At 42.0% G+C, this 25,739-nt stretch overlaps 1 protein-coding gene across 2 annotated transcripts; it reads right to left on the reverse strand.

Moving 5' to 3' along the window:
* Positions 1–744: 744 nt before the first annotated feature.
* On the reverse strand, positions 745–25,739 carry hapstr1a (HUWE1 associated protein modifying stress responses a). 2 transcript variants are annotated; one of them, XM_072268954.1, is made up of 4 exons: positions 25,394–25,739; positions 20,217–20,297; positions 17,385–17,663; positions 745–4,241 (listed from the first exon to the last, which is right to left on the reverse strand). In XM_072268954.1, exons 1-4 carry the CDS (start codon positions 25,602–25,604, stop codon positions 3,997–3,999), a joined length of 816 nt encoding a protein of 271 aa, XP_072125055.1. In that variant the 5' UTR covers positions 25,605–25,739; the 3' UTR covers positions 745–3,996. The 2 variants fall into 2 exon arrangements, with proteins under 2 accessions (XP_072125055.1, XP_072125056.1); XM_072268955.1 differs by lacking the exon at positions 20,217–20,297.

Here is a 25,739-nt window from a genome sequence, read left to right on the forward strand (position 1 = left end):
TCATGTACCTTCGCACACTTGACCTTTACAACTAATTTGATGTCGCAGCCAAAACCAAAATGGATAAACTTACATTACAAAGTGAGGGAAGTAAAGCTATGACTAACTCAATTTCCCTATTTCAGTATGATTGGAATAGTTTAGCCTCTGTATTTGATATGCTGCATTCCAGAATAAAAACCACCTGAATTTCATTGCTCAGATTTCACTCAAATCAATTTTATACATCTTTTCGGTACAAAACAGAAAAACTGATGGAAATTCCCTCACCTATTCAAGAAGAGAGTCGAGTAACTTTTATAAAGATATAAACATAGGGAAGTCTGTAGATGTTGGAAATCCAAAGCAACACCCACAAAGTGGTGGATGAACTCAGCAGGTCAGGCAGGGTCCAAAGGGCTGCAGCCCAAAATGTCAACTGTTTATTCACTTCCAGAGATGCTGCCTGATATACTGAGTTCCTGCAGTATATTGTGTGCGCACTTTAGAAAGAGATGCTGCTTTAAGCTTACATCCCCATCTTTGGTTGAAACAGCAATAGTGGACAAGAAGAATTAACAGAAAATGTTTCACACAGGAACGATTAAAATAGTACTACCATTTTAGTGGCCAATGGTAGTACAGTACTAACATTATTTTTTTTAAATCAGAAACCATCAAATAAATTGACTCCGGCTAATGTACTAGCATGGAAAATAGACAATCCATAGATCTTTATTACTGTTATAGTTAAATCAGACACTCTGGAAGGGCAGTAATATTTATTAAAGGGATACCAGAGTACACAAGGGAGAACAAAGTTTGGAGACTGAAAGGCCAGAAGTCCAAATCTCTGCAATCTAGTCCTGTGACTACAGATTAAAGCATTTTTTCAGGTTATTGATTGAAAAATAAACAGCATTTCATTTACAACTAAAAACTCATTACATAGCAAAGGCCTTGTTCTGAAAGGCATCTCCTAGTAACAACTTATGCCTGTTGAACACTAAAAGGATATGAGTACCATGAACTTAACGATGTACCATTAACTGATCTTTTCAGTAATTTATAAAAATAAACTAGACATACCAAAATTAACTTAATTTTTGTAACTGCAGTTTTCCAGTTAGCAAATGATTGGCCATATTACAGGCCATGATTTAAGTCCTTGGAGGTAAAAGCAAAAATGAACCAAAAGATCTCCAGAGTGGTGTGAGCATTGCATTTTCAATTCCCCATTTTGAGGCATTTCCCAACCTGAATTTGCCATTTCTGTCAATACCCTCAGAATGGATAAATAATATCAGGGGGTGTGGGGGGAGAAAGAAGGAAGACACACAAATGTACTCCCTAAAAGAAGCCATTTTAAAATAATTTCCAAGTAGACCAATGCAATGGAAAAAATCAACATCTGATTTGCATGGTGTTTATTCTTTCTCCAAGTGCACGCTACAGTTAAAGTAACATTTTGATACAAACTTTTAATGCATAAAACTGTCAATTACCTATTCTTAAAATGGCAATTACAGTTTACAGTGGTTTCCACCAAATGAAAATACTTCAACAAAAGCAAACTGCGTGCAACTTAAAACCCATCCAGGCACCTTTTCACTGAGGTATCTGGTAATACCTTCTCAGAACACTATTAAAATTTAACCTTATCAAAACATTTATGGAATTTTATCAATCGCCTCAAAGGTGGTGACCTATCACTACTGTACTTCATCACCTAGATTTAACATTATACATTTAGCTAGAAAAGTGGCAAAAAAACTACTGCAAAAGATCATTCGAGGGGGTTGTGGCAAGAATGTGAACAGACATGTAAATGTCAAATGTAAACAGAAAAACTGTTAGTGCAAAGTTTGCTGAAAGCCTTATTTTCACTTTTTGAATTACATTACATTCCACCCTGCCAGAAACCTGTAAAAATATCAAGAACAGCTTCCTTCACTCCACCGCAAAACACCATGTGCGTTCAAACAGTGAAACTGCATTATATGGGCAGCTGGATGTTACACCGCCCCCCTCCGCACCAACCACACAAACAATTTAACACAATTTCTGACCATAAAACATTTTTTGTAATACTAAGTTGATCATCCTGAGCTCCTAGCATTCCCAAAGTGAAAAGGAATCTAGAGACCAAAATAAAATTTCACAAAAAAAATCTAAAACAGGTCAGCATTTATGAGATGTACTCAGTTCTTACCATGTGGATTTTCATTAGGAAATCCAAGATCAGTTGACGCCCTCCTTGCACTTCCAATTCATTTTCAAATAAGCTTCGCCAGAAACCACTGGCGTGGTTTCTAATATTTGCCAATACAACCTATATCTGGCTTGGAGTGAGTGACTGGGAGGGGTGGGTAAGGAAAACAGGGAACTATAGATTGAAGATTAATCTACTTAAAAATTATAACTATTACAAAAAAAAACAAAAGTGCTGCCTTGCAGCATATCCCTACTGCCTCTGGCTTAAAAAGCAAGCCCTCTTTTAGGCTGGCTGGGTTGTCTAACTGCAAACAAGCAGGAGAGGCCAACAGACAACACCCCCCAGTTAGTATTACTTGAAACAGTAAAATTGCACTTTGCATAGCTTTCCCAGTGAGAAAACAAGTCAAACCAAAATAGCCATCAAGACTGGTATCTGTCTGCATGTGCAAATGGGCAAATTTGTTGAGTTAGTGTGTGTGTGTGTGTGTGTGTGTGTGTGTGTGTACATCAAGTTTCTGTGCAAGTTGGACTACGTAGCGACCCACAGCTAAGGATTTTAACTTGAAAATCAAAATGTAAATTAACTCAAACGGATCTCCTTTAAAATTACAGTAAATTGCAGAAGTTTTTTGCTAAGCCTGCTTACCACAGTGTAAATTCAGAAGTTAAAATTCCCCCAAAAACTGACATTATAAGGCTCCTCTTTCAAACATCACCACAATGCAATCAGAGGTCACCGAATTACAATTCGACGAAAAGCATTTCTTCAGATTTAATGCAAGTAGTTTTACGCAAATATCTTCACAAAAGTATCAACCTTCTTTAACTAACTACTGCTGACAATTCAAGAGTGAGCAGGCCACTAAACAACTAAGTTGTCATTTTCTACTCAAAGATTTGTTCCAAGAGCTATCTGAACCAACTCCATTGTGTGAGAAAACATTTAAAAGCAAGCATGATGCAGTTCTGATTTTGGATATCCACTCCAGGGTTCGGTGTGCACATTTTATTTACATTTTGTAGAACGAGTATCATACCAGCATTCAAATGCTTAGTATATACACATTACATATATTTATATATATTTATATATTTAAACATAACAAGAGTATTTTAGAATTTACGGGAAAGTCAATAGTATTTTTGTATGTTTTGCAACACAAACACAAGAAGTGAATCCAATAAAGATCTTTGTTGATTTTTTTGATATTTAGTATTCATTGCATGACCATCATAGCACCATTTTCACAATCGACAGAATTAGCAGCTGCTTGAGTCTAAATAAAAGTAATCCAATATCAATACAAGGTATGTTCTTGCACTATACGAAAACCAGTAGTGTCTTAGTACAGTGCTTTAAAATGGAAGTCTGTAGATTTGACAAAAGAGGCTATTTTAACATAAACGATACCAGTGATATATTGGCAACTGTTCAAGCAGTCAACACAGCAGAAAATAAAAAGGGCAATTAACATGTTAACCAAATTAACATCCAAATCACCCTTCCCTTAAAGAGAAAAAAGTTAAGGTCACTTTAGCTTGGAACCTAATGTGTTTACCTATGATGATCTTGCTAACTACTACACAAATGATTGGATGTCCTCTGTCACAAGACCAGTACTGGGAAAGCCATAATTACAAGAAGCATCTACCACATTAGTTAGAACTTCCTTTATGGCAATCATTATTGAATTCACTTGTACTTTCACAATCAAACTAGTTACGATGGCCCTCCATTTCCATTCAAGAAAGTGTCGAGTATCAAGTGGCTTTCAAGTAGCACGGCAACAATATAAAAGTTCAAAGCATTCGATTGCGTTTGTGCGTTGGGGAATCAGTGATCACATCAGTACACTGGGCTGAGGAACGCTTCCTAGTGCCACCATTGTCCAAATGGAGTGCCATTTCTTCTGATATGAAAGTGTTCAAATCCACGTCATGGAGTCCATTTCTCCTGCGTGAAGAGTTAGAGCTACCACTTACGTGAGTGGGAGATCCTGGAGTACTTGAGCGTACGCTTATACTAGCCATTGCTCCACTAAGGCCTGTGGAAACACAAAAAAAAACAAGTGTCAAATGAATGCGTCAATGGTCCCAGTACATGCGTGGCTTACTCTTACTATCATTTTAATATTTAACTATTTAATCCACTTCAGTCACTGGAAGGTTCCTAGGCATGTTTAGGCACTTGTGATTTTCTTTGTTCAAGCCCGTTTTTAGTAAGTAACAAGCAAATTCTCACCAAAATTTATATGCAGTCCCACACATAACAATTCAGTATTCTGGCTCCAACTACTTGACAACTTGAGTAGAAACCCAAATCATCAAAACAGGGTGAAGTCTAACTTTTTGGAAGTTTCATTACATTAGTGAGGGGAAAAAAACTGATCCACAGGTCAAACCAATCCCAGTCAGAGCTGTAGTCAGTGTCTTGACTATGGGTTACGCAGAGGAAAAAGATGGCTAATGTGCCTAATTCCTAGATTGTCATTGAGCAACCAGAGACTGTGCAATGAGAAGGTGTAGCCTTGATCGCACTGACCTGCAGAGTTAAATAATTTGCCAATGTTCAACAACATGGTTTACACCAAAATAACATCCGTTTGGAGTACAGTGACAACTTGTGCAGACAAAGTGCTAAATGTTTGAGAGATTAGACAGAGAAGACCAGAAGCAGAAACAAAAGTAAAACAGATTTACCTTCCATAATCTCCAGTTAGCCCACTTTTGAACAGCCCTTGCTATCATAATACTGGAAATATGAATGCCTATGTGCACATAGCAAGATCCTACAAACAATACAAATGGCCATACAACTGCTGAGTTAAGTGAGGGACTGACTATATGATGACAACTTAGCACAAAATTGTTGGTTTTTGCATGTTTCAGTATTTGTGATTGCAGTGGGGGAGTTCAATGTGGAATTCCTAGTGCAGTGGAAAAAGAAAACAACATTGGCAAAACTCAAGACAACACACACAAAATGCTGGAGAAACACTGCGGACCAGGCAGCACCTAAGGAACTGAATAATCAGTCAATGTTTCAGGCTGAGACCCTCCTCAGAACTGGAAAGGAAGGGGAAAAATGCCAGAATAAAAATGTGGGGGGAGGGCAAGGAGAATAGCTGAAAGGTAATAGGTAAAGCCAGGTGGGTGAGAAAGATAAAAGCTGGAGAAGAAGGAGTCTGATAGGAGAGGAGAGTGGATCATCAGAGAAAGGAAATGAGGAGGGGACACAAGGAGAGGTGATAGGCAGGTGAGAAGAGGTAAGAAGCCAGAATGGGGAATAGAAGATGATGAGAGAGGGAGGGAATTTTCTTTCAACCGGAAGGAGAAATCATATCAGGTTAGAGGCTTCCCAGGCAGAATACAATGTGTTGCTCCTCCACCCTGAGAGTGGCCTCATTGTGGCACAAGAGGTGGCCATGGACCAACATATTGGAACAGAAGTGGGAATTAAAATGTTTGGCCAATGGGAAGTTCAACTTTTGGCAGATGGAGCAGAGGTATTGACAAAGCAGTCGGCCAATTTACCACAGGTCTCACCAATGGAGGGGAGGCCACACTGGGAGCATTGGACACAAAATACAACCTCAGCAGATTTGCAAGTGAAGTGTTACCTCACCCTTAAGGATTGTTTGAGGCCCTGAATTGAGGGAGGAGGCGAATAGGCAGGTGTGGCAATTTGGCTGCTTGCGGGGATAAGTGATGGAAGGGAGGTTAGTGGGGAGGGACAAATGGGTAAGGGAATCATGGAGGAAGCAATCTTTACAGAAAGTGGGGGGTGGGGAACTCTTATCACTGTTAAGGTCACAAGAAGATGGGTGAGCACGGATGTTTGGGAAATGAAGGAAATTTGGACAAGGGCAGCATCAATGATGAAGGAAGGGAAACTCTGTCCTTTGAAGGAGGAAGACACCTTTGATGTCCTGGAAAGGAAAGCCACATCCTGAGAATAGATGCAGTGGAGACAAAGGAACTGAGAAAAGGAAATATCATTTTTACAGGAGATAGGGTGGCAAGATAACCGTGGGAATCAGTTTCTAGACCATATTTAGGAATTGGCAAAATTCTCCAACATAATTAACAGATCTTGATCATCTCACAAAAGTCATTCACTTAAGATTGTGATCATTAAACTAAATAGATTTCTGACTAAAACATCTGCAAAATGCACACCACCAAAACACTGGCAAAGGAACATACCCTCCCCGGGTTACAGTAGGGTTCTATTCAGGAGGGGAGGACAGTTACCCAGGTAGTTCACAAATCCAAAAAGTTGCCATAAACAGAGTCCCCACATGGCAAAAGATGCTTGCGGTAGCCAGCAAATCCATGCCACCAGCCTCCCAAACACTGTGTGTGTGTGTGTGTGTGTGTGTGTGTGTGTGTGTGTGTGTGTGTGTGTGTGTGTGTGCGTGTGCGTGCGCGTGTGTGCGCGCGCACGCACGGCCCTGCATTCGACAGCTGGAGAGGGCCTGTACTAAGATAGCATAAATTTAGTTCCATTAAAGGACCGCTTACAAATCATTCTGCATGAGCAGAAACAGGAGGCCACCTGTTTGACATCACTCTGCCATTCAATAAAATCACAGTTGATCTGTAACCAAGTCTGCCTACACACCCATGAAGAAAATGGAGAAGCAGGCCATGTGGGCCCTTTAACCTACTCTGCCATTCAATGGCTAAAGCACCGCCATTTCCAAAATGTTGCGGCTTCCCTTACTCTGAAACTACTGTCTCTAGTTCTACGCACCAAGGAAAAAATAAACTGCCAAGATTACATGTTGTTTTCCTAAACTCTGTGCATGAACATATCCTGAAAACCTTTCCTCAAGACAACTACTTCATCCCAGGAATCAACCAAGTGAATTTTCTCCGCATTGTTTCCAATGCAAGTGTACAACTTGCTTAAAGACTAAAACTTTACACAGTACTTTAAGTACAGTCTTATTAGCGCCCCGGTTGCAGCATGGCTTTCTTACTTCTCTTCACCAGACCAATCTTTCACAGACTCTGTACCTGCAGGCTAGCTTGTGCTTCACCTGTAAGAGCACCCAGATGCCTCTGCGGTCTTTCATAACTCCCAAGCCACCCTCGTATCCTTTAAATACTTTTGACTTTTTCAGATTTAAAATTAAACAGTTACACGAGCAAAAGCATTGCAAATTTATGCTACACTTTGCATGTAAAAGATCCAATCTTGGTTGATAGTTAAAGTCAAGGCATCATTATGATAATCTGTTCTGCACTCTCTCCAAGGCCAAAGTATAGCACCCAGATGCCCTGGCAATAACCAGACGTTGCATTACCAGGGCTTTATCGCTAGTGTGCAATGGCCCTGTACTATCATCACACCACCACCCCCACCATTATACAAAGGGAAGGATCCTATCAGCCATTCATTTACCTGCCAGCTTAAAAAATCTGAATTAAACACAAAACGTCTTTGCCTTTCACAACTTCTAGTTTTTCCCATTTAGAATGCTCTGTTTTATCCTTTTTAGGTTCAAAACAGATGACCATGCAGTTGATCCATAGAAAATTAATTTGCTAGTTCGTTCAAATCTCCCAGACTTTTTACTTAAACCAAATTACTTTTTGGGCATCAGAAAACAACTTTCTATACCCATTATCCAAGACATTTAGAACTATTAAGAACAAACTATTGGCAAAACTGAGGTCAGGTAGTGCCTGCGAAGTTGAACAGATAATCGACGTTTCGAGTAAGACCCTTCACTTGGACTGGTGAGATCATCCAGTAGTTTTTCCCTTGCTTGGTATTTTAGAATATCTAGTTTCATGACTCCATATAAAGAAGTACAGTGACGAGCTTCAGATTTATAGGGTGTCATGATTCTGCACTAATTATAGATGTTACTGAAAGTAAAGACAAATTTTCAACTCTGATCATAATCAACAATAAGTGTTAACTGTGGTAGAAATACACAGCATGGGAACAGGTCTTTCAAACAACGCTGCATTAATCTCATTCTCCCTATGTTCTATCAACTCCTTCCAAGTTCTACAACTCACTCAAACAAAGGGCAACTTGCAGCAGCCAATTAAACTACCAATCTCAACACCCTGGGAATGAGAGGGGAAATCAGACCACAAGGCACAAACCATGGTGACAGGGAGAACATGCAAACTCCATACAAAAGGTGGGAGGAGGGGGCCAGGACTGAACCTAGGCATCTTGTGCGATGAGCTGTACCGCTGTAAATGGTCGATAAATGTACAATCTTCAAGCTTAAAAGAACAACCACAAGAAAACTACTATGCCCAAAGAAAGCATATGGGAACCTTCCATGCAACTGTCTTCAGAAAACAACTGAAGGAAGAAAGAACATTTAATTTGGATTCTTCACTTGGAACTGGGGGAAGTTATAATTCTAATGGTGCTGGTCAGCTCCAGTGTGGACAATGGAGATGAAGCTACACCGGAGTATCCTTCATCTTAAACACACCACATTATTTAACAAGAGTAACCCTAATATTTAGTTTCAGACGTCTATATTTAAAAGAACAGCAGAAAATTATTACCTTTGTTTCATGCATGGCGTTGAAAGGAGAGATAGTATAAAATGTGGATGGCAAGTAGTATCTAACAACTTTTAATGCAGGTGCCTATTGTGGATGCTGACCAGTAAGACTGGACTCTAATAACAGCAAATGGCTAGCTAAAATTAACACAATGCATTATTGTCAGGTCAGTAAAATACCAGTAAGTCCAAAGGCCCCAATAAAACTCTACCTCATCTGAGTGTCATAATCAGATATTCATAGCAGGGCCCACAGCCAATATTCATTGAAGGCAGATTTAGTGGTACAAATGCCTTATTGACACAAACATGTCAGAACACATATTGCCCATTAAACTCCTGAAACTGACCAGCGGCAAAGTCCTGCCTCCACAACCAATGCCCTCCCAGCACATTTCCGCCAAAACTTTTCAATACTGGTATAACAGTCACAGAAACGTACAGCAGAAACAGGCCTTTCTGCCCATCTAGTCCATGCCAAACCATTTAGACTGTCTACTTACATCAACCTGCACCAGAACCATACCCCTACCATCCATGTACCTATCCAAGCTTCTCTTAAACGTTGAAAGTGAGCTCACATGCACTTGTGCTGGCAGCTCGTTCCACACTCTCACAACCCCGAGTGAAGTAGTTTCCCCTCATGTTATCCTTAAAAACTTTTCATTTTCACCTTTAACTCATAACCTCTAGTTGTAGTCCCACCCAAGCTCAGCAGAAAAAGCCTGCTTGCATTTACCCTATCTATACCCCTCATAATTTTGTATAACTCAATCAAACCTCCCCTCAATCTTCAAAGTTCTAACCTATTCCCCAATCTTTCCTTATAACTCAGGTTCTCCAGACCCAGTAACATCCTTGTACATTTCCTCTGTGCTCTTTCAACCTTATTGACACCTTTCCAGTAGGTAGGTGACCAAAGCTGCACTCAACACGCCAAATTAGGCCTCATCAACTTTTCATACAACTTCAATATAACACCACATCTCCTGCACTCAAAACTCAATAAAGGCCGATGTGCCAAAAGCTTTCCTTATGACCCCATGTACCTGTGAAGCTACTTTTAAAATCTAATATCAATTTAAAAGCTAAAGAAGGCATTATAGAAAATGTAAACTACCTTATTTTTGGCCCTTAGCTAAATCAATGGGTGAATTGATCCTGTCCTGATGTTAACGGTGGGATTTTTTTTCACCCAACTAAGACAAAGCTCGTAGAAGATTTCAGAAAGTTGCTAATATGCAAATAAATACCTGTCTTTCTACATGGAACTGTTGGCAACATTAATCAAAACAAAAACTAAATTCCTTAGAATAAAAATACCATATTATTTAAACACAAACCAAACCAAAACTGAAAAAATTAAAATATCACGTTAAAACAGACCCAGTAAAACAAAAGTCCATTTCATAAGCAGATGGCCACAGGAATTTATCACAAACGCAAGGGTCTTGATGAAGGGTCTTGGCCCGAAACGTTGACTGTTTATTCTTTTCCATAGATGCTGCCTGATCTGCTGAGTCTCCAGTATTTTGTGTGTTGCACACGAATTTAACAAGCGGGATTGGAGTACAAGCAAACAAAAATTGAACTAACTAATCTAGAGGAAAACTACCCCCCACCCTTCTGAATTCAAATTTGATGCAGATTGGGTCAGAACCAATTTATGTGCTCAGCATAGAATTAAAATGGCCTATGCGGGCTATGGCCAGGTCTTGTGGTTAAGAATTATTTAACTAAAGTGAACTTAGATGGATTCCCACACAACTAGCTACAGACTAAATTCCTAGACTTTATCTGAAGTGACAGTTGTTGAATCGGAGTTCAGATTCGCTATCAAACCTAAGTCCTACTTCCTCATTATCCTAATGTCCCAAAACCTGCCCCTCATTTCCAAATATTTCTCATTCTTACAAGCTTCTGTACCAATGGCACAAAGCAGGCCGACTTGTAATTTTTCTTCCCCTCCCCCAAAAAATAAACATTTAATTGAGCATAGATGTTCAAATCAGTACCTGTCAAGTCTCAAAACTCAATGTATATTTCCTAGCAGCATGACTTCTCTTCAAAATAAGCTTTTCGTAATCCATTGATAACACTGAGAGCAAGAATCAAACTGTTTGATTTACTGCCTCTAACAGTGTCTAAATAGTTTCATAATGAGACTGAAATGTACAATCACAAACAAGAGAAAAGCAGGAAATCCAAGCAACACACACAAAATGCTAGAGGACCTGATGAAGGGTCCTGGCCCGTAACAACAACTGTACTCTTTTCCATAGATGCTGTCTGGCCTGCTGAGTTGCTCCCGCTCTTTGTGCTGCTGATATGTACAAGTTTCTTTTTTCAACAACAAACTGCATAAAGGTATTTTTAATAATTAAGATTAGTGATCTTTCACAGTTTCAAGAAATGCAGTACAGGTTGAGTACCCCTTATCTGAAATGCTAAAGGCTGCAAGTCTTTTGGACTTAGGATTTATTTAGATTTTGGAATATATGAGGTAGCTTGGGATCATCATCATTTCCAACTCTGAATTTGTGCGCTACTGGTAAGCATTCTCTGTCCTGCACTTGTTCATCACTCATATGTACTAAACAATAAAAATTATTACATTAATAAAAAATATAACAAGTGCAGGGCAACAAAAACAGCACAGCCACATCAGGAGAATACCTGAATCAGCTGTTGAACAAGTAGTAATAGCAGGCTTTCAGTCTCCACCTATGATGCCGTGTCTTGTTTAAAAAGTTACAGGACACTGTATTAGTATTTTACTCTTTTTTTAGGTTTATGTAATGTCCGTTCCAATTTGCCTACTCCGCGGGGCAACAGGTCCACAGCAGATGCCAACACACTGACTCTTCACTCAACCCTGGAACATCTGGATAGTAAAGATGCATACATCAAGATGCTCTTTATCGACTACAGCTCGGTATTCAATACTATCATCCCCTCAAAACTAATCAATAAGCTTCGAAACACTAAGGGGCAGAAAACGCTGGTGGGAGTTGTGTACAGGCCACCTAAAAGTAGTAGCGAGGTCGGAGATGGTATTAAACAGGAAATTAGAAATGTGTGCAATAAAGGAACAGCAATTATAATGGGTGACTTCAATCTACATGTAGACTGGGTGAACCAAATTGGTAAAGGCGCTGAGGAAGAGGATTTCTTGGAATGTATGCAGGATGGTTTTTTGAACCAACATGTCGAGGAACCAACTAGAGAGCAGGCTATTCTAGACTGGGTTTTGAGCAATGAGGAAGGGTTAATTAGCAATCTTGTCGTGAGAGGCCCCTTGGGTAAGAGTGATCATAATATGGTGGAATTCTTCATTAAGATGGAGAGTGACATAGTTAATTCAGAAACAAAGGTTCTGAACTTAAAGAGGGGTAACTTTGAAGGTATGAGACGTGAATCAGCTAAGACAGACTGGCAAATGACACTTAAAGGATTGACGGTGGATATGCAATGGCAAGCATTTAAGGATTGCATGGATGAACTACAATTGTTCATCCCAGTTTGGCAAAAGAATAAATCAAGGAAGGTAGTGCACCCGTGGTTGACAAGAGAAATTAGGAATAGTATCAATTCCAAAGAAGAAGCATACAAAGTAGCCAGAAAAAGTGGCTCACCTGAGGACTGGGAGAAATTCAGAGTTCAGCAGAGGAGGGCAAAGGGCTTAATTAGGAAGGGAAAAAAAGATTATGAGAGAAAACTGGCAGGGAACATAAAAACTGACTGTAAAAGCTTTTATAGATATGTAAAAAGGAAAAGACTGGTAAAGACAAATGTAGGTCCCCTACAGACAGAAACAGGTGAATTGATTATGGGGAGCAAGGACATGGCAGACCAATTGAATAATTACTTTGGTTCTGTCTTCACTAAGGAGGACATAAATAATCTTCCAGAAATAGTAGGGGACAGAGGGTCCAGTGAGATGGAGGAACTGAGCGAAATACATGTTAGTAGAGAAGTGGTGTTGGGTAAATTGAAGGGATTAAAGGCAGATAAATCCCCAGGGCCAGATGGTCTGCATCCCAGAGTGCTTAAGGAAGTAGCCCAAGAAATAGTGGATGCATTAGTGATAATTTTTCAAAACTCATTAGATTCTGGACTAGTTCCTGAGGATTGGAGGGTGGCTAATGTAACCCAACTTTTTAAAAAAGGAGGGAGAGAGAAACCGGGGAATTATAGACCAGTTAGCCTAACGTTGGTGGTGGAGAAACTGCTGGAGTCAGTTATCAAAGATGTGATAACAGCACAGTTGGAAAGCGGTGAAATCATCGGACAAAGTCAGCATGGATTTGTGAAAGGAAAATCATGTCTGACGAATCTCATAGAATTTTTTGAGGATGTAACTAGTAGAGTGGATAGGGGAGAACCAGTGGATGTGGTATATTTGGATTTTCAAAAGGCTTTTGACAAGGTCCCACACAGGAGATTAGTGTGCAAACTTAAAGCACACGGTATTGGGGATAAGGTATTGATGTGGATAGAGAATTGGTTAGCAGACAGGAAGCAAAGAGTGGGAATAAACGGGACCTTTTCAGAATGGCAGGCAGTGACTAGTGGGGTACCGCAAGGCTCAGTGCTGGGACACCAGTTGTTTACAATATATATTAATGACTTGGATGAGGGAATTAAATGCAGCATCTCCAAGTTTGCGGATGACACGAAGCTGGGCGGCAGTGTTAGCTGTGAGGAGGATGCTAAGAGGATGCAGGGTGACTTGGATAGGTTGGGTGAGTGGGCAAATTCATGGCAGATGCAATTTAATGTGGATAAATGTGAAGTTATCCACTTTGGTGGCAAAAATAGGAAAACAGATTATTATCTGAATGGTGGCCGATTAGGAAAAGGGGAGGTGCAACGAGACCTGGGTGTCATTATACACCAGTCATTGAAAGTGGGCATGCAGGTACAGCAGGCGGTGAAAAAGGCGAATGGTATGCTGGCATTTATAGCGAGAGCATTCGAGTACAGGAGCAGGGAGGTACTACTGCAGTTGTACAAGGCCTTGGTGAGACCACACCTGGAGTATTGTGTGCAGTTTTGGTCCCCTAATCTGAGGAAGGACATCCTTGCCATAGAGGGAGTACAAAGAAGGTTCACCAGATTGATTCCTGGGATGGCAGGACTTTCATATGAAGAAAGACTGGATGAACTAGGCTTGTACTGGCTGGAATTTAGAAGATTGAGGGGGGATCTGATTGAAACGTATAAAATCCTAAAGGGATTGGACAGGCTAGATGCAGGAAGATTGTTCCCGATGTTGGGGAAGTCCAGAACGAGGGGTCACAGTTTGAGGATAAAGGGGAAGCCTTTTAGGACCGAGATTAGGAAAAACTTCTTCACACAGAGAGTGGTAAATCTGTGGAATTCTCTGCCACAGGAAACAGTTGAGGGCAGTTCATTGGCTATATTTAAGAGGGAGTTAGATATGGCCCTTGTGGCTACGGGGATCGGGGGAATGGAGGGAAGGCTGGTGCAGGGTTCTGAGTCGGATGATCAGCCATGATCATAATAAATGGCAGTGCAGGCTCAAAGGGCCGAATGGCCTACTCCTGCACCTATTTTCTATGTTTCTATGAAACCTCGGCCTCAATACTCCTTGTACAATTGGATCCTTTATTTCCTCACTTGCAGACCCCAGTCAGTTCAGATGAGCAACATCTCCTCCACAATCTCCATCAGCACAGGTGCACCAGAGTGTGTGCTTCGCCCCTGCTCTACTCACTCTACACTTATGATTGTGTGTCTAAGCACAGCTCCACTGCTGCACTCAAGTTTGTTGACTGCTGTAGGGTGAATCAAAGGTGGTGAAGAATCAAAGGTAGGAAGGACAGTGAAGATCGGTCTGAGTGGCGCCATTACAACAACCTGTCAATATCAGCAAGACCAAGGAGCTGATTATTGACTTGAGGAGGAGGAAACCAGAGGTCCATGAGCCAGTCCTCATCGGAGGATCAGAGGTGGAGAGAATCAGCAACTTTAAATTCCTCTACGTTATTTCAGAGGACCTGTCCTGGGCAAAGTACGCAAGTGCAATTATGAAGAAACCACAGTAATGCCTCTACTTCCTTAGGAGTTTGCGAAGATTCAGCATGACATCTAAAATTTCTGACTAACTTCTAGAGATGTGCAGTGCAGAGAATATTGACTGGCTGTATCACAGCCTGGTATGGAAACATCAATGCCCTTGAATGGAAAATCCTACAAAAAGCAGTGGAAGCGGCCCAGTTCATCATAGGTAAAGCCCTCCCCTCCATTGAGCACAGCTACAGGGAGTGTTGACACAGGAAAGCAGCATCCATCATCAGGGACACCCCCCCCCCCCCCCACTACCCAGGCCATGCTCTCTTCTCGCTGCTGCCATCAGGAAGAAGGTACAAGAGGCGCAAGACTCACACCACCAGGTTCAGGAACTGTTACTACCCCTCAAACAACAGGCTCTTAAACTAGAGTGAATAGCTTCACTTGCCCCACCATTGAAATGTTCCCACAACCTATGGACTCACTTTCAAGGATTCTTCTTCTCATGTTCTAGATATTCATTGCCTATTTATTTGTTATTATTATTTTGCACTGCATGGTTTATGGTCTTTTACACACTGGTTGAACACCCGGCTGATCTGGTCTTTCACTGATTCTGTTACAGTTACTGGATTTATTGAGTATGCCCTCAAGAAAAGGAATCTCAGGTGTGTATGTGGTGACATACACGTACTTGGATAATAAATTTACTTTGAACTTTGAAGGTATAAAAACAATCAGTGTCATCGACTTGCTCTGATGCTAGATTTTTGTGATCAGCAGATGCTTTAAAAATTTAATGCCATGCCTTCTCTTAAATTTCTGCAACCAGTCTGCTGAATATTTTCAATTACCTTTAATTTTCAGTTCTTCATGATAGATCTTTGCTTGTCTTATGATCTAGCATGCTGGTAAGCGGCATATGTGCTCTCTGACAATGACAATACACAATCAAGATCTTTATTCTTCATTTTCTGCAGTGTTTTTCTACTTATTCATTAACCTTTGTTCAGTACATATCCAGGTCACTTCTCAGAACTGTCCGCGGTGCGCAGAGACCACTGCATCACCTGGGAACCTTCCCAGCGCCTTGTGGGATTTTCCATTTGTGATGTTATGTCAGCACTCAAAAAACTTTAGATTTCAGAATTTCATATAAGGTGTACTCAACCTGTAGTAGCATCTAACCAAATTATGAAAACATATAGAATACTGGACATGCTCCACAAAAGCAAGGTTAACTAGTATTTTATTTCCTGCTCAGTGGCTAGTTTCAGTCTACAGATTTTCTAGGAAATAGCTCTCAGACAAACTTCGTTAACACAGCTGCATATCAGACAAATGAAAGAAATTCTTGGCCCACAGTAGCATTTTACCTGACACAAAATAATCTGCAGATGCTGGGGTCAAAGCAACACTCACAACACGCTGGAGCAGCTGCTGAGTTCCTCCAGCGTGTTGTGAGTGTGGCATTTTACCTGAACCCACCTACACAAAATAAAACTTTATATTTTTTTCTACCAAACAATAAGTATCAATTATGATCCACTGACTCCTTCACTCCCTGACTGGTCTCAATACATCAGTTTAGTCTATTTTGATTGTATTCTGTTCACTGGACTCATTTCCACTGTCTTCCCTTGATGCAAGTAATGACCAAAATAGAGAAGGTAATTTTGCCGCAATCTAGCACTATCACAAAGGGTCCAGTTATAAAACCAAGGACGCAGCATCAAAAGTGCTTGTTGAATTAATTCCCAAACATGTCAAAACGTAATAAATACATCCCGTCATGAAGTCGTAAATGTTAGATATCGATAAAAATCTCATCCAATCTAGTGTTTAAGGAATATGATCTGAATTTAAAATAACCAGAAAAATTCTTACCTCCACAAGAACGAAACAAGCATTGTAGGTTCTTTGTAAGTTCTTTAGCAAAGACAGGGAAACTTCTTAAACTGTTTGTTTAAAGTAATGATCTACAAAGTGCTTGCCATGAGAGTATCATGTGATATTAATGGTACTAGAATACACAAGATTTAAAAATATTCTTGGAAAAAGGGCATATTAAAAACTCCACATCTAAAGAGATGATATCAGGGGTGCTAAATATTCTTTGCTACAACTCTTGAAATGCCAGAGAAGTTAAATAACTGTAAAAATATCTTAATAAACAAAATAAAACAAAATTTATACAATTCCCAATTGTAAGGGCAAAATATAACTTGGTACCAAGAATTAGTTCAGATAAAGGGATGTAAAATCTCAATATGATACAAAATTTCAGGACCTTAAAAACATTATTACCAGCAAAAAAAAAGTTGTGTGCTACAAAGCATGAGCAAGACTTAAAATGTATTTGAACCTTTTCCATTTCTTTCAAAATATTGTAATTGATGCTTACCAAATTAGAAGAGCAGCTGAAGTAATTAATATTGGAGCTACATGTTACAATATAACAAAATTTATCACAGCCCCCAACTTAACTATTCTATAGTCAAAACTGAGGTATGCTTAATCTAATAATGCTGAAATTCAGCATGACAGGCAGCTTGTTTGAAATTAGCACCTTCTTTTTCAAAGAGCTTAATCACATAACATAATTACCATGTAGTGCAATGGCTTCACGGAAAGGCTGCAAGTCCGTCTCTACAGATGAGTTAGCTTCTGCTGTGGGTGCTCTGGTGGGAGAGGTAACAACTGTCAGTCTAGGGGGAGCTCTGGTATTGCGTGGCGGTGGTGCTTTTCCACATAAGAAGCTGATCAAATCTTCCCTCCGAATGGTTCGTCTCCGCTTTTTTACCCAAGCTAACACATCCTTATTACGACGTTGATAACCGACCTGAATTCCTAAATCATAACTTCTGCGCTGAGCTTCAATACTTTCTGAAACAAAAAGAAAATTTCTCAGAATAGGTAAACTGCAGTTTAAAATACCATACACTAAGATCTGTTTTATTTTAATCCATGTCAATTATAGAACTTGGGTATCAGGTTTCAAACCAATTCTGCAGAATCAGGTACTTGAATAAATACAAGGTTATCTCAACCACACTACACAAGTTATTTTTAAACTAACAATTTAGAATTGCTTAACATGTTACTGAAAACCAATGACGAGCAAATACTTCCTTAGAGTAATTGCATTGTGAAACAGAAATAAAATACTTAAGTGCTGTATATTTTGATTATGCATCTGATTGCAACACTGAATGCTGACAATGAGTTGTGACAACACTGAATGCTGACAATGAGTTGTGACAACACTGAATGCTGACAATGTCGGCAAAACTCAAGAAACAGCCAAATTTGAAGTATAATAAGGAATTTTTTTTCCAGTGATGTCTCATATGGATCACTAAGTGGTGTCCTCGAATCACAGACAAAACATAAAACTGATGACAGTCGTTTGTTAACATTTATCTTTGGAAGACCTAAAAAAAAATCTAAGAAAAAAAATGGCTAAAGTCGCTTAGCATTTTAGTGCAGGCTTGTGCCAATTTTTACAAAAAAATATGTACCAGAAAACACAATAATAGTTCTTCAGCCCCTATCTCTTTCTTCTACTAAGGACAAAGAGCCCTGTTTTATTAGGCCCCAGGACACATTATCTTTAATTATCTACAAACTTACGCCTACACATGAATTAGAACACGATGCACCCCATAATGTAGGTACAATTATATTTTGAAAATCAACACGTGTCTACCTCAAATAGAGTATACAAACTATATACATTTACACCTCCCCATTACTAAAGAAGTGGAATATTCCGCTGTGTAGGGCAGGAATGGCACCATAAAGTCAACCAGACTGCATCAGCTCGGTTTCAGACCCATTTGAACAATATACCGGGGAAGACAGTGAAGTGCGCATGCACAGCACAACACAACAACAACAGAACAACAAGGTAATGTGTGTGTGTGTGTGTGTGTGTGTGTGTGTGTGTGTGTGTGTGTCTGTCTGTCTGTATATATGGGCTCTCAGTCACAATCTCTTCTCCAATTAACATGTGAAAAGAATACTTTCATCAATAATGTGGGAAGAGAAATCATACCTATAATTGCCTTGACCAACTAAGATTACTTTGGCCAAATTATTGCTGCTGGGCACAAATTAAAATGTATTTATTTTTTAGCAAAAATATATCCAGGTAGTTTTATTAATATTAGTACTACAATGATAAAATGCTATTCTTACCAGCAAAATCCAATCACATCTTTCAACCTTCAAACTATTGGTAAATACGGTAAATTTGGGTAATCCAAATTAAATATTTTCTTTACCACTTCAATTTACTTATTCAGAACGAATTAAAGTTTCAAAAAATCCACTATATTTTGTGTTCAGACTTCAAGTATTCTTTTATGGATTATGTCCATGTGACTGAATATTAGTGACAGACAAGAGTCATTCAGCTCTGTGTAAATAGGAAAGAAATGATTCAAACGTAGCCACGGTAGTTAGCTTTACACTCCAACACACTATAATTTGTTTTATAAATGTACCTCCATTCCTTTATTGTAAGATTGGACCAATTATTTCAGAAAGAAATCTTGCATGCCATGTTAAGGTTGATGCTCATAAGGGCTTAATAATAGCATTCAGAAAGCAAACAGATGCAACCAAGTGTGGGTAGAAGTTATATTTTAAATATAAAAACATAAAAGGAGAAATTCAGCAATTCCTAGATAGCTATTAAAGCTTTCTACAATAATTTATAAAGATAAATTATGGAGTCTACAACAAGTTTCAATAATAATAAAAGCTTTAATTGCAAAGCAACATTAAATGTACACAACTGGGGCTCATATAGCTTTAAATGCACAGTTTACTGCTTAGAAAAAAGTCATCCCATATCACTAATATTATATTTGAATAAAGTTCTTCATTGAAGGGAAATGGTAAGCACTTTCCTTTTCAGTATTTAATTTTATCTGTAATTTATTTTAAAAACTGAAGACAGCTAACAAAAATAGCATTAAACCAAAATGTTTGATGCAAGAATGGAAATGTATTGCAAAAGTCTTGTTTTGGCTGTACTGGGTATCCAGCAACATGAGTCATGCAAGGAAATTAAGAAGGGGGAGGGGAAGGGGACAGAGAGGAGGAAGAGAGTTCTAGACTGGGCTCCTGTCGTCACTCAAAAACTGGAAAAAGCACTCAGCCTATTTGGTGAAATTATGCCTATTCGTTTGAAAGAATTTAATTTACAAAAATCAATTCCTCACAAGTTGCATTAATTTCCACAACACTAATAACAACTGAGCAAGTCTCTGTATGAAACTTCAGTATTTCACAGTTTAGCTGCTCATTAGTTCATTTGGCGGTTTTTAAACTCCAGCGCCTAAAATGTTAACCCCACGGCACTGGAATGCGGACACAAGTACACACGAGTCCAAACGATGCCGGGAAAGAAGTAAGAGGTCTGAATATTACCTTTATACACATTGGTGACAGCCGAGGCGGCATTTTGAAACGGAACCCAGAGTGACAGCCCTTGTTGCTGACACACTCGATCTACGAAGGCCACGCAGAGAGGGGAAAGGGCAGGTTAAGGAGAGGGAAGAAGGGTTAAAAATACAAGTTAGTAGAGCAGTAAATGCAAACTGCTCCTCGAAAAGACACACTGTAATACATTTTTTTAAAAAAAGGAAAGAGAATCCGCCGGCCATGTTTGATTACGCCATTTTGCTTGCGTCTTTTTTTTAATTAAAACTCAGGCGATTTCAAATATTAAAATATTTTATTGCTGTGAAACTCACGCTGCGAAATAAATCAGTCCTGTTGTGTTTTTTTTTTCCCTGCGTCTTTCAACACATCCTATAAGACACCGCCCCGACTTCAGTTCCTACAATGTTAACACCTAACCCACACAAATACACATAAAGGGTTTGTAATTATGACTACAAACATTATTATAACCATCTCAATTGGTAAATCAACCTTTCGAATTTGTTTTGTGTGCATCCCACCAAAGTACTAAAGGCCCACCAAAATTCCATAACGAAATAAAATCATAGGTTTACGAGCACAATTCCCAGCTCGATTCGGATTTATCGAAACACAGAATTAAATATATCGTTTGCGCTATCAAACAGCACAGCCAAAGATATACACTTGCGGAAATAAAACATGACTTTACACTTTTTTCGCCCTTCACTGCCCTTCCCCCTACATGAACTGCCAACCAGACCGTGGGGGGAGGGGGAGGGGAGCAGTGGAAGGTGGGGGGAGGGAGCGACAGAGGGAGACAGACAGACAGAGGGATGAGAAGGTGGTGAGGGACAGATGAGTGGAGACACGTGGAAGGGAGAGAAAAAATGGCAGGGGCACTGCCTGAGAAATTTGCATCATCTTTTTGACATGGGTGAGGTAGTGGAAGGCAGGGCTGGGATAATGTGCTTTTATTAAAGAAAAGCTGTGAGGCAAGCCAGAGAAGTACAGACCAGAGGTGGGAGACTGACTTGATGAAATTTTGAGACAGGATCAACCTGTGTTTAGAAAGGCAGTGGCCGATTCGGCTTGGCAAACAAGGCTTTGTATATAGAAAACTATTTTTATTTACTGCCTGTTATGCTCTGGTATTTGGGGCAGCAGTGAAGATCCTCCATCTCTGGTGGTGTTCAGGATTTCCTTTATCATGCCAGTAGCTTCCTCTTGGGATGTGCGCAATTAGGATTCAGATTTTTGAAGCGGTAACTAAGGCAGCAGAAGAAAATGTCCTGTATGGAAAGTTGGATTACATGCGATCTGGGTTGTGGAAAATGGGAATGGAAGCCATTGTTTAGATTGGAGGACTGTGACCATTGCTGTGTCCAAGGAATCAAAGCTGCTTTTGCTGTCTGTCATCAGTATTAACAAATTGGACGTCAATGTTGCAAACATGGTTAACAAGTTCAAATTGTTGGTGTAATGAACAGTGAAAACCGTTCTAAGATTACAGCAGGACCTCGATGAACTGGGGAAATAGGGCAAGGGAATGCAGATGGAATTTAATTCACAAGTGTGAGCTGTTACATTTTGGCCAGTTCTGCAACAGGGTAGAACTTGCACATAAATATTAAGGCCCTGGAGAGTGTAATAGAATAGAGACTTAGGGCCGAAATAGAAAAGCTCCCTGAAAGTGGCACGGCAGAAAGACAGGGTGCCTTTGATCAAGGCACTGAGTACATGACTTGCTGTGTTATGCTGCAACTGTACAAGTTGTTGGTGATACTGTGTCACCCAGCTGCAAGAACAATATCATTAAGCTGGGAAGATTGATTAGACTATTCACAAGGATGTTACCAGGACTGGAGGAATTGAGCTAGAAGGAAAGATTGAATAAGCTGAGACTTTGCCTGGAATAAAGGAGGCTGAGGGTTATTTTTATGGATGATTATAAGATCAGGAGGGCCATGGATTAGAGTCCATTCTCAGACAGTAGAAACAAAAAAAACAAGAGGACAAAGTTTAAAAGGAGAAAAAAATATAAAAGGGACCTGAGGGGAAACATTTTCCACAGAAGGTGGAAGGTACGTGGAACAAAATGCCAGAGAAAGTGGTAGAGTAACATACAATCGCAACATTTAGAAGACTTGAAAAGGTACAGGAATAGGAAGGTTGGAGGGATATGAACCAAACAGCTCAGGTCGACATGACCAGTATGGACGAGTTGGTCAAAGGACCTGCGCTTAATGACATGGAAAGCAGGAGGGGGGACAAAGAGAGAGCAATTCAGGGTGGTGACAGTGGGTAGGGGGAGCAGAGTGGCAGAGCACAATGACGGGGGCAGTGAGGGGAGGAACTGATGATGGGAGGGAAAGGGACGGGAACTGACCTTGGGTGGGGGGAGAGATCTGACAATGGGAGGACGTTGATGATGGGGGAGGGAAGGGAAAGGGAAATTAAGGTAGTGGGTGTAGGGGTCCGACTGAAGGTGATGAGTGGACCAACCATGGAAGGGAAGGGGAAAAGATACCAATCATATGTTGGTGGGTGGGAGGGGGAGGGAAAGAAATCCGGGCCCAATAACTAGTGGTGGGAGGGGGAAAGGAGAGGTACTGGGACTGACTGAGGGGGATGGGAAACCGTAGGGATGGGGCTGTGAAGAAGATTACAGGAGACTGAAGATCAGAGTGAAGGAGGACAGGAGGTGTAAGGTGGGGAACAACGGGGCAGACAGCAGTGACATATCACGTGGAAAGGGGGAGTGATGAGGACGTAGGGGATGGCTGATGATGAGTTGGTGTGATGATAGCAGATGTAGGGGAGCTGTTTTTGGGGATGATGGCAGAGGAACTGGGGCAGATTCTAGGGATGATGCTGAGAAACTTCAGTGCTGTTGGTGTTGCTGGAGGGGTGGGGCAGAGATGATGTTATAGAAGGGAAGGAACAGAAGCTGTTGGAAGATCATCGGGAGGGGAAGGGGCAGCAGTTGGGGTATGACCATGGGGAAGGGAATGGGGCACAGGGTGGAAAAGGGGTGGGAGCAGAGGTTGGGGAACAATAATGGGGAGGGGAAGAGGTGGGAATGGGGTATGATCATGAGGAGGGGAAGAGGTGGGAGTGGGGTATGATCATGAGGAGGGGAAGAGGTGGGAGTGGGGTATGATCATGAGGAGGGGAAGAGGTGGGAGTGGGGTATGATCATGAGGAGGGGAAGAGGTGGGAGTGGGGTATGATCATGGGGAGGAGAAGAGGTGGAGTATGATTATGGGGAGGTGAATGGGCAGGGGGTGGGATATGATCACTGAGAGAAGAGGTGTGGGTGGGGTATAATCACAGGGAGGGGAATGGACAGTGGGGTATGATCACGGGAAGGGGAATGGGCAGTGAGGTATGATCACGGGGAGGGGAACGGGCACAGGGTGGGCTATGATCATGGGGAGGACAGGTGTGGGTGGGATATGATCACGGAGGGGAATGGGCAGAGGGTGGGGTATGATCACAGGGAGGGGAATGGACAGGGGGTGGGGTATGATCACAGGGAGGGGAATGGACAGGGGGTGGGGTATGATCACAGGGAGGGGAATGGACAGGGGGTGGGGTATGATCACAGGGAGGGGAATGGACAGGGGGTGGGGTATGATCACAGGGAGAGGAATGGACAGGGGGTGGGATTTGATCACAGGGAGGGGAATGGGCAGGGGGTGGGATTTGATCACAGGGAAGGGAATAGCTGGTGGTGGGATATGATCACAGGGAAGGGAATAGCTGGTGGTGGGGTATGATCACAGGGAAGGGAATAGCTGGTGGTGGGGTATGATCACAGGGAGGGGAATGGGCAGTGGGGTATGACCACAGAGAGCGGAATGGGCAGTGGGTAGGGTATAATCACAGGGAGGGATTGGGCAGGGGGTGGGTATGACCACAGGGAGGGATTGGGCAGGGGGTGGGATTTGATCACAGGGAGGGGAATGGGCAGAGGGTGGGATATGATCACAGGGAAGGGAATAGCTGGTGGTGGGGTATGATCACAGGGAGGGGAATGGGCAGTGGGGTATGATCACAGAGAGGGGAATGGGCAGAGGGTGGGGTATAATCACAGGGAGAGGGATTGGGCAGGGGGTGGGTATGATCACAGGGAGGGATTGGGCAGGGGGTGGGATATGATCATGGGAAGGGAATGGGCAGGGGGTGGGATTTGATCACAGGGAGGGGAATGGGTAGAGGGTGGGCTATGATCACAGGGAGGGATTGGGCAAGGGGTGGGATATGATCATGGGAAGGGAATGGGCAGGGGGTGGGATTTGATCACAGGGAGGGGAATGGGTAGAGGGTGGGCTATGATCACAGGAAAGAGAATAGCTGGTGGTGGGGTATGATCACGGGGAGGGGAATGGGCAGGAGATGGGATATCATCACGGGGAGGGGAATGGGCAGGGGGTGGGGTATGATCACAGGGAGGGGAATGGGCAGGGGGTGGGGTATGATCACGGAAGGGAATGGGCAGTGGGATATGAGCACAGGGAGGGGAATGGGCAGTGGGATATGATCACAGGGAGGGGAATGGGCAGGGGGTGGGGTATGATCACGGAAGGGAATGGGCAGTGGGATATGATCACAGGGAGGGGAATGGGCAGGGGTTGGGATATGATCATGGGGGCTGGGTATGATTATGTGGAGGGGAACAAGCAAAGGGTTAGGGATTTCCACAGAAAAGGGGAAAGGGTAGAGATTGGGAGCCGATCATTGGGAAGGGAAGGGGCAGTGGGTGGGGGATGACCATAGGGTGGGGTAGAGGCAAGGGATGGGGGAATCACGGGGAGGGAGAACAGCAGAGGAGTGGGGTTGATTATGGGGAGAAGGAGCAGAAGGCTGGGACGATCATGGGGTTTGTAGGCAGTGGTGGGGGATGATCATGGGGAGGGGAGGGGTGGGGTGATCAAGGGGAGTGATTATGGCCAGATGGTGGGGGGTGATCACGGGGAGGGGAGGGGTGGGGATGATCATGGGGGAAAAGGAGCAGAAGGCGGGGATAATCATGGGGGAGGGGAAGTGGCGGAGGATGGCGATGATGAGGGAGGGGGAAGGGATGATGATGGGGACGAGCAGGATGGTAGGGTATGGGGGGGGGTGGGGAGAGGTGGCGAAGGAGGATGACGGGCTGCTGCCAAGACCCGCCGCCGTACCTTTATAGAGCTGGGCCACCGCCGTGGCCGAGTTCTGGAAGAGATGCCACAGCTTCTGCTGGCTCTGCTCCTGCTCCAGCGACGCCCTCTCGGCCTCGGCCTGCTGCTGCTGCTCGCTCTCGGCCAGGCACTGCCGCTCCCATTTGGAGAACCAGTGCTCGGGGCAGTGTTCCTGGATCTCCGACTCCCGCTCGTCTTTCTTATCCTCCATCGCAGGCCGCCCTGCCTCGAGTTCCCGTGCCGTGGGGAGGGAGGGCGGGCGGAAATTTTCTCCCTTGCAATTTTTGTATAATTTATTGCTTTATAGTATTTTGCCCCTCAGCTCCAGCTGTTTTCCCCCCTCCTT

This window comes from Mobula birostris, chromosome 9 (genome assembly GCF_030028105.1).
Source record: "Mobula birostris isolate sMobBir1 chromosome 9, sMobBir1.hap1, whole genome shotgun sequence".
In the NCBI taxonomy this organism is placed as follows: Eukaryota; Metazoa; Chordata; class Chondrichthyes; order Myliobatiformes; family Myliobatidae; genus Mobula; species Mobula birostris.

Bases quoted from the DNA above. Each gene is read 5' to 3' on its own strand.
- hapstr1a (XM_072268954.1), bottom strand. From the start codon at position 25,604: ATGGAGGATAAGAAAGACGAGCGGGAGTCGGAGATCCAGGAACACTGC. The intron at 20,298-25,393 runs GTACGGCGGCGG...TGGCCTTCGTAG, and splicing joins GGTGGCCCAGCTCTATAAAG to ATCGAGTGTGTCAGCAACAA. The intron at 4,242-17,384 runs GTAATTATGTTA...GTGTTTCCACAG, and splicing joins TGAAGCCATTGCACTACATG to GCCTTAGTGGAGCAATGGCT.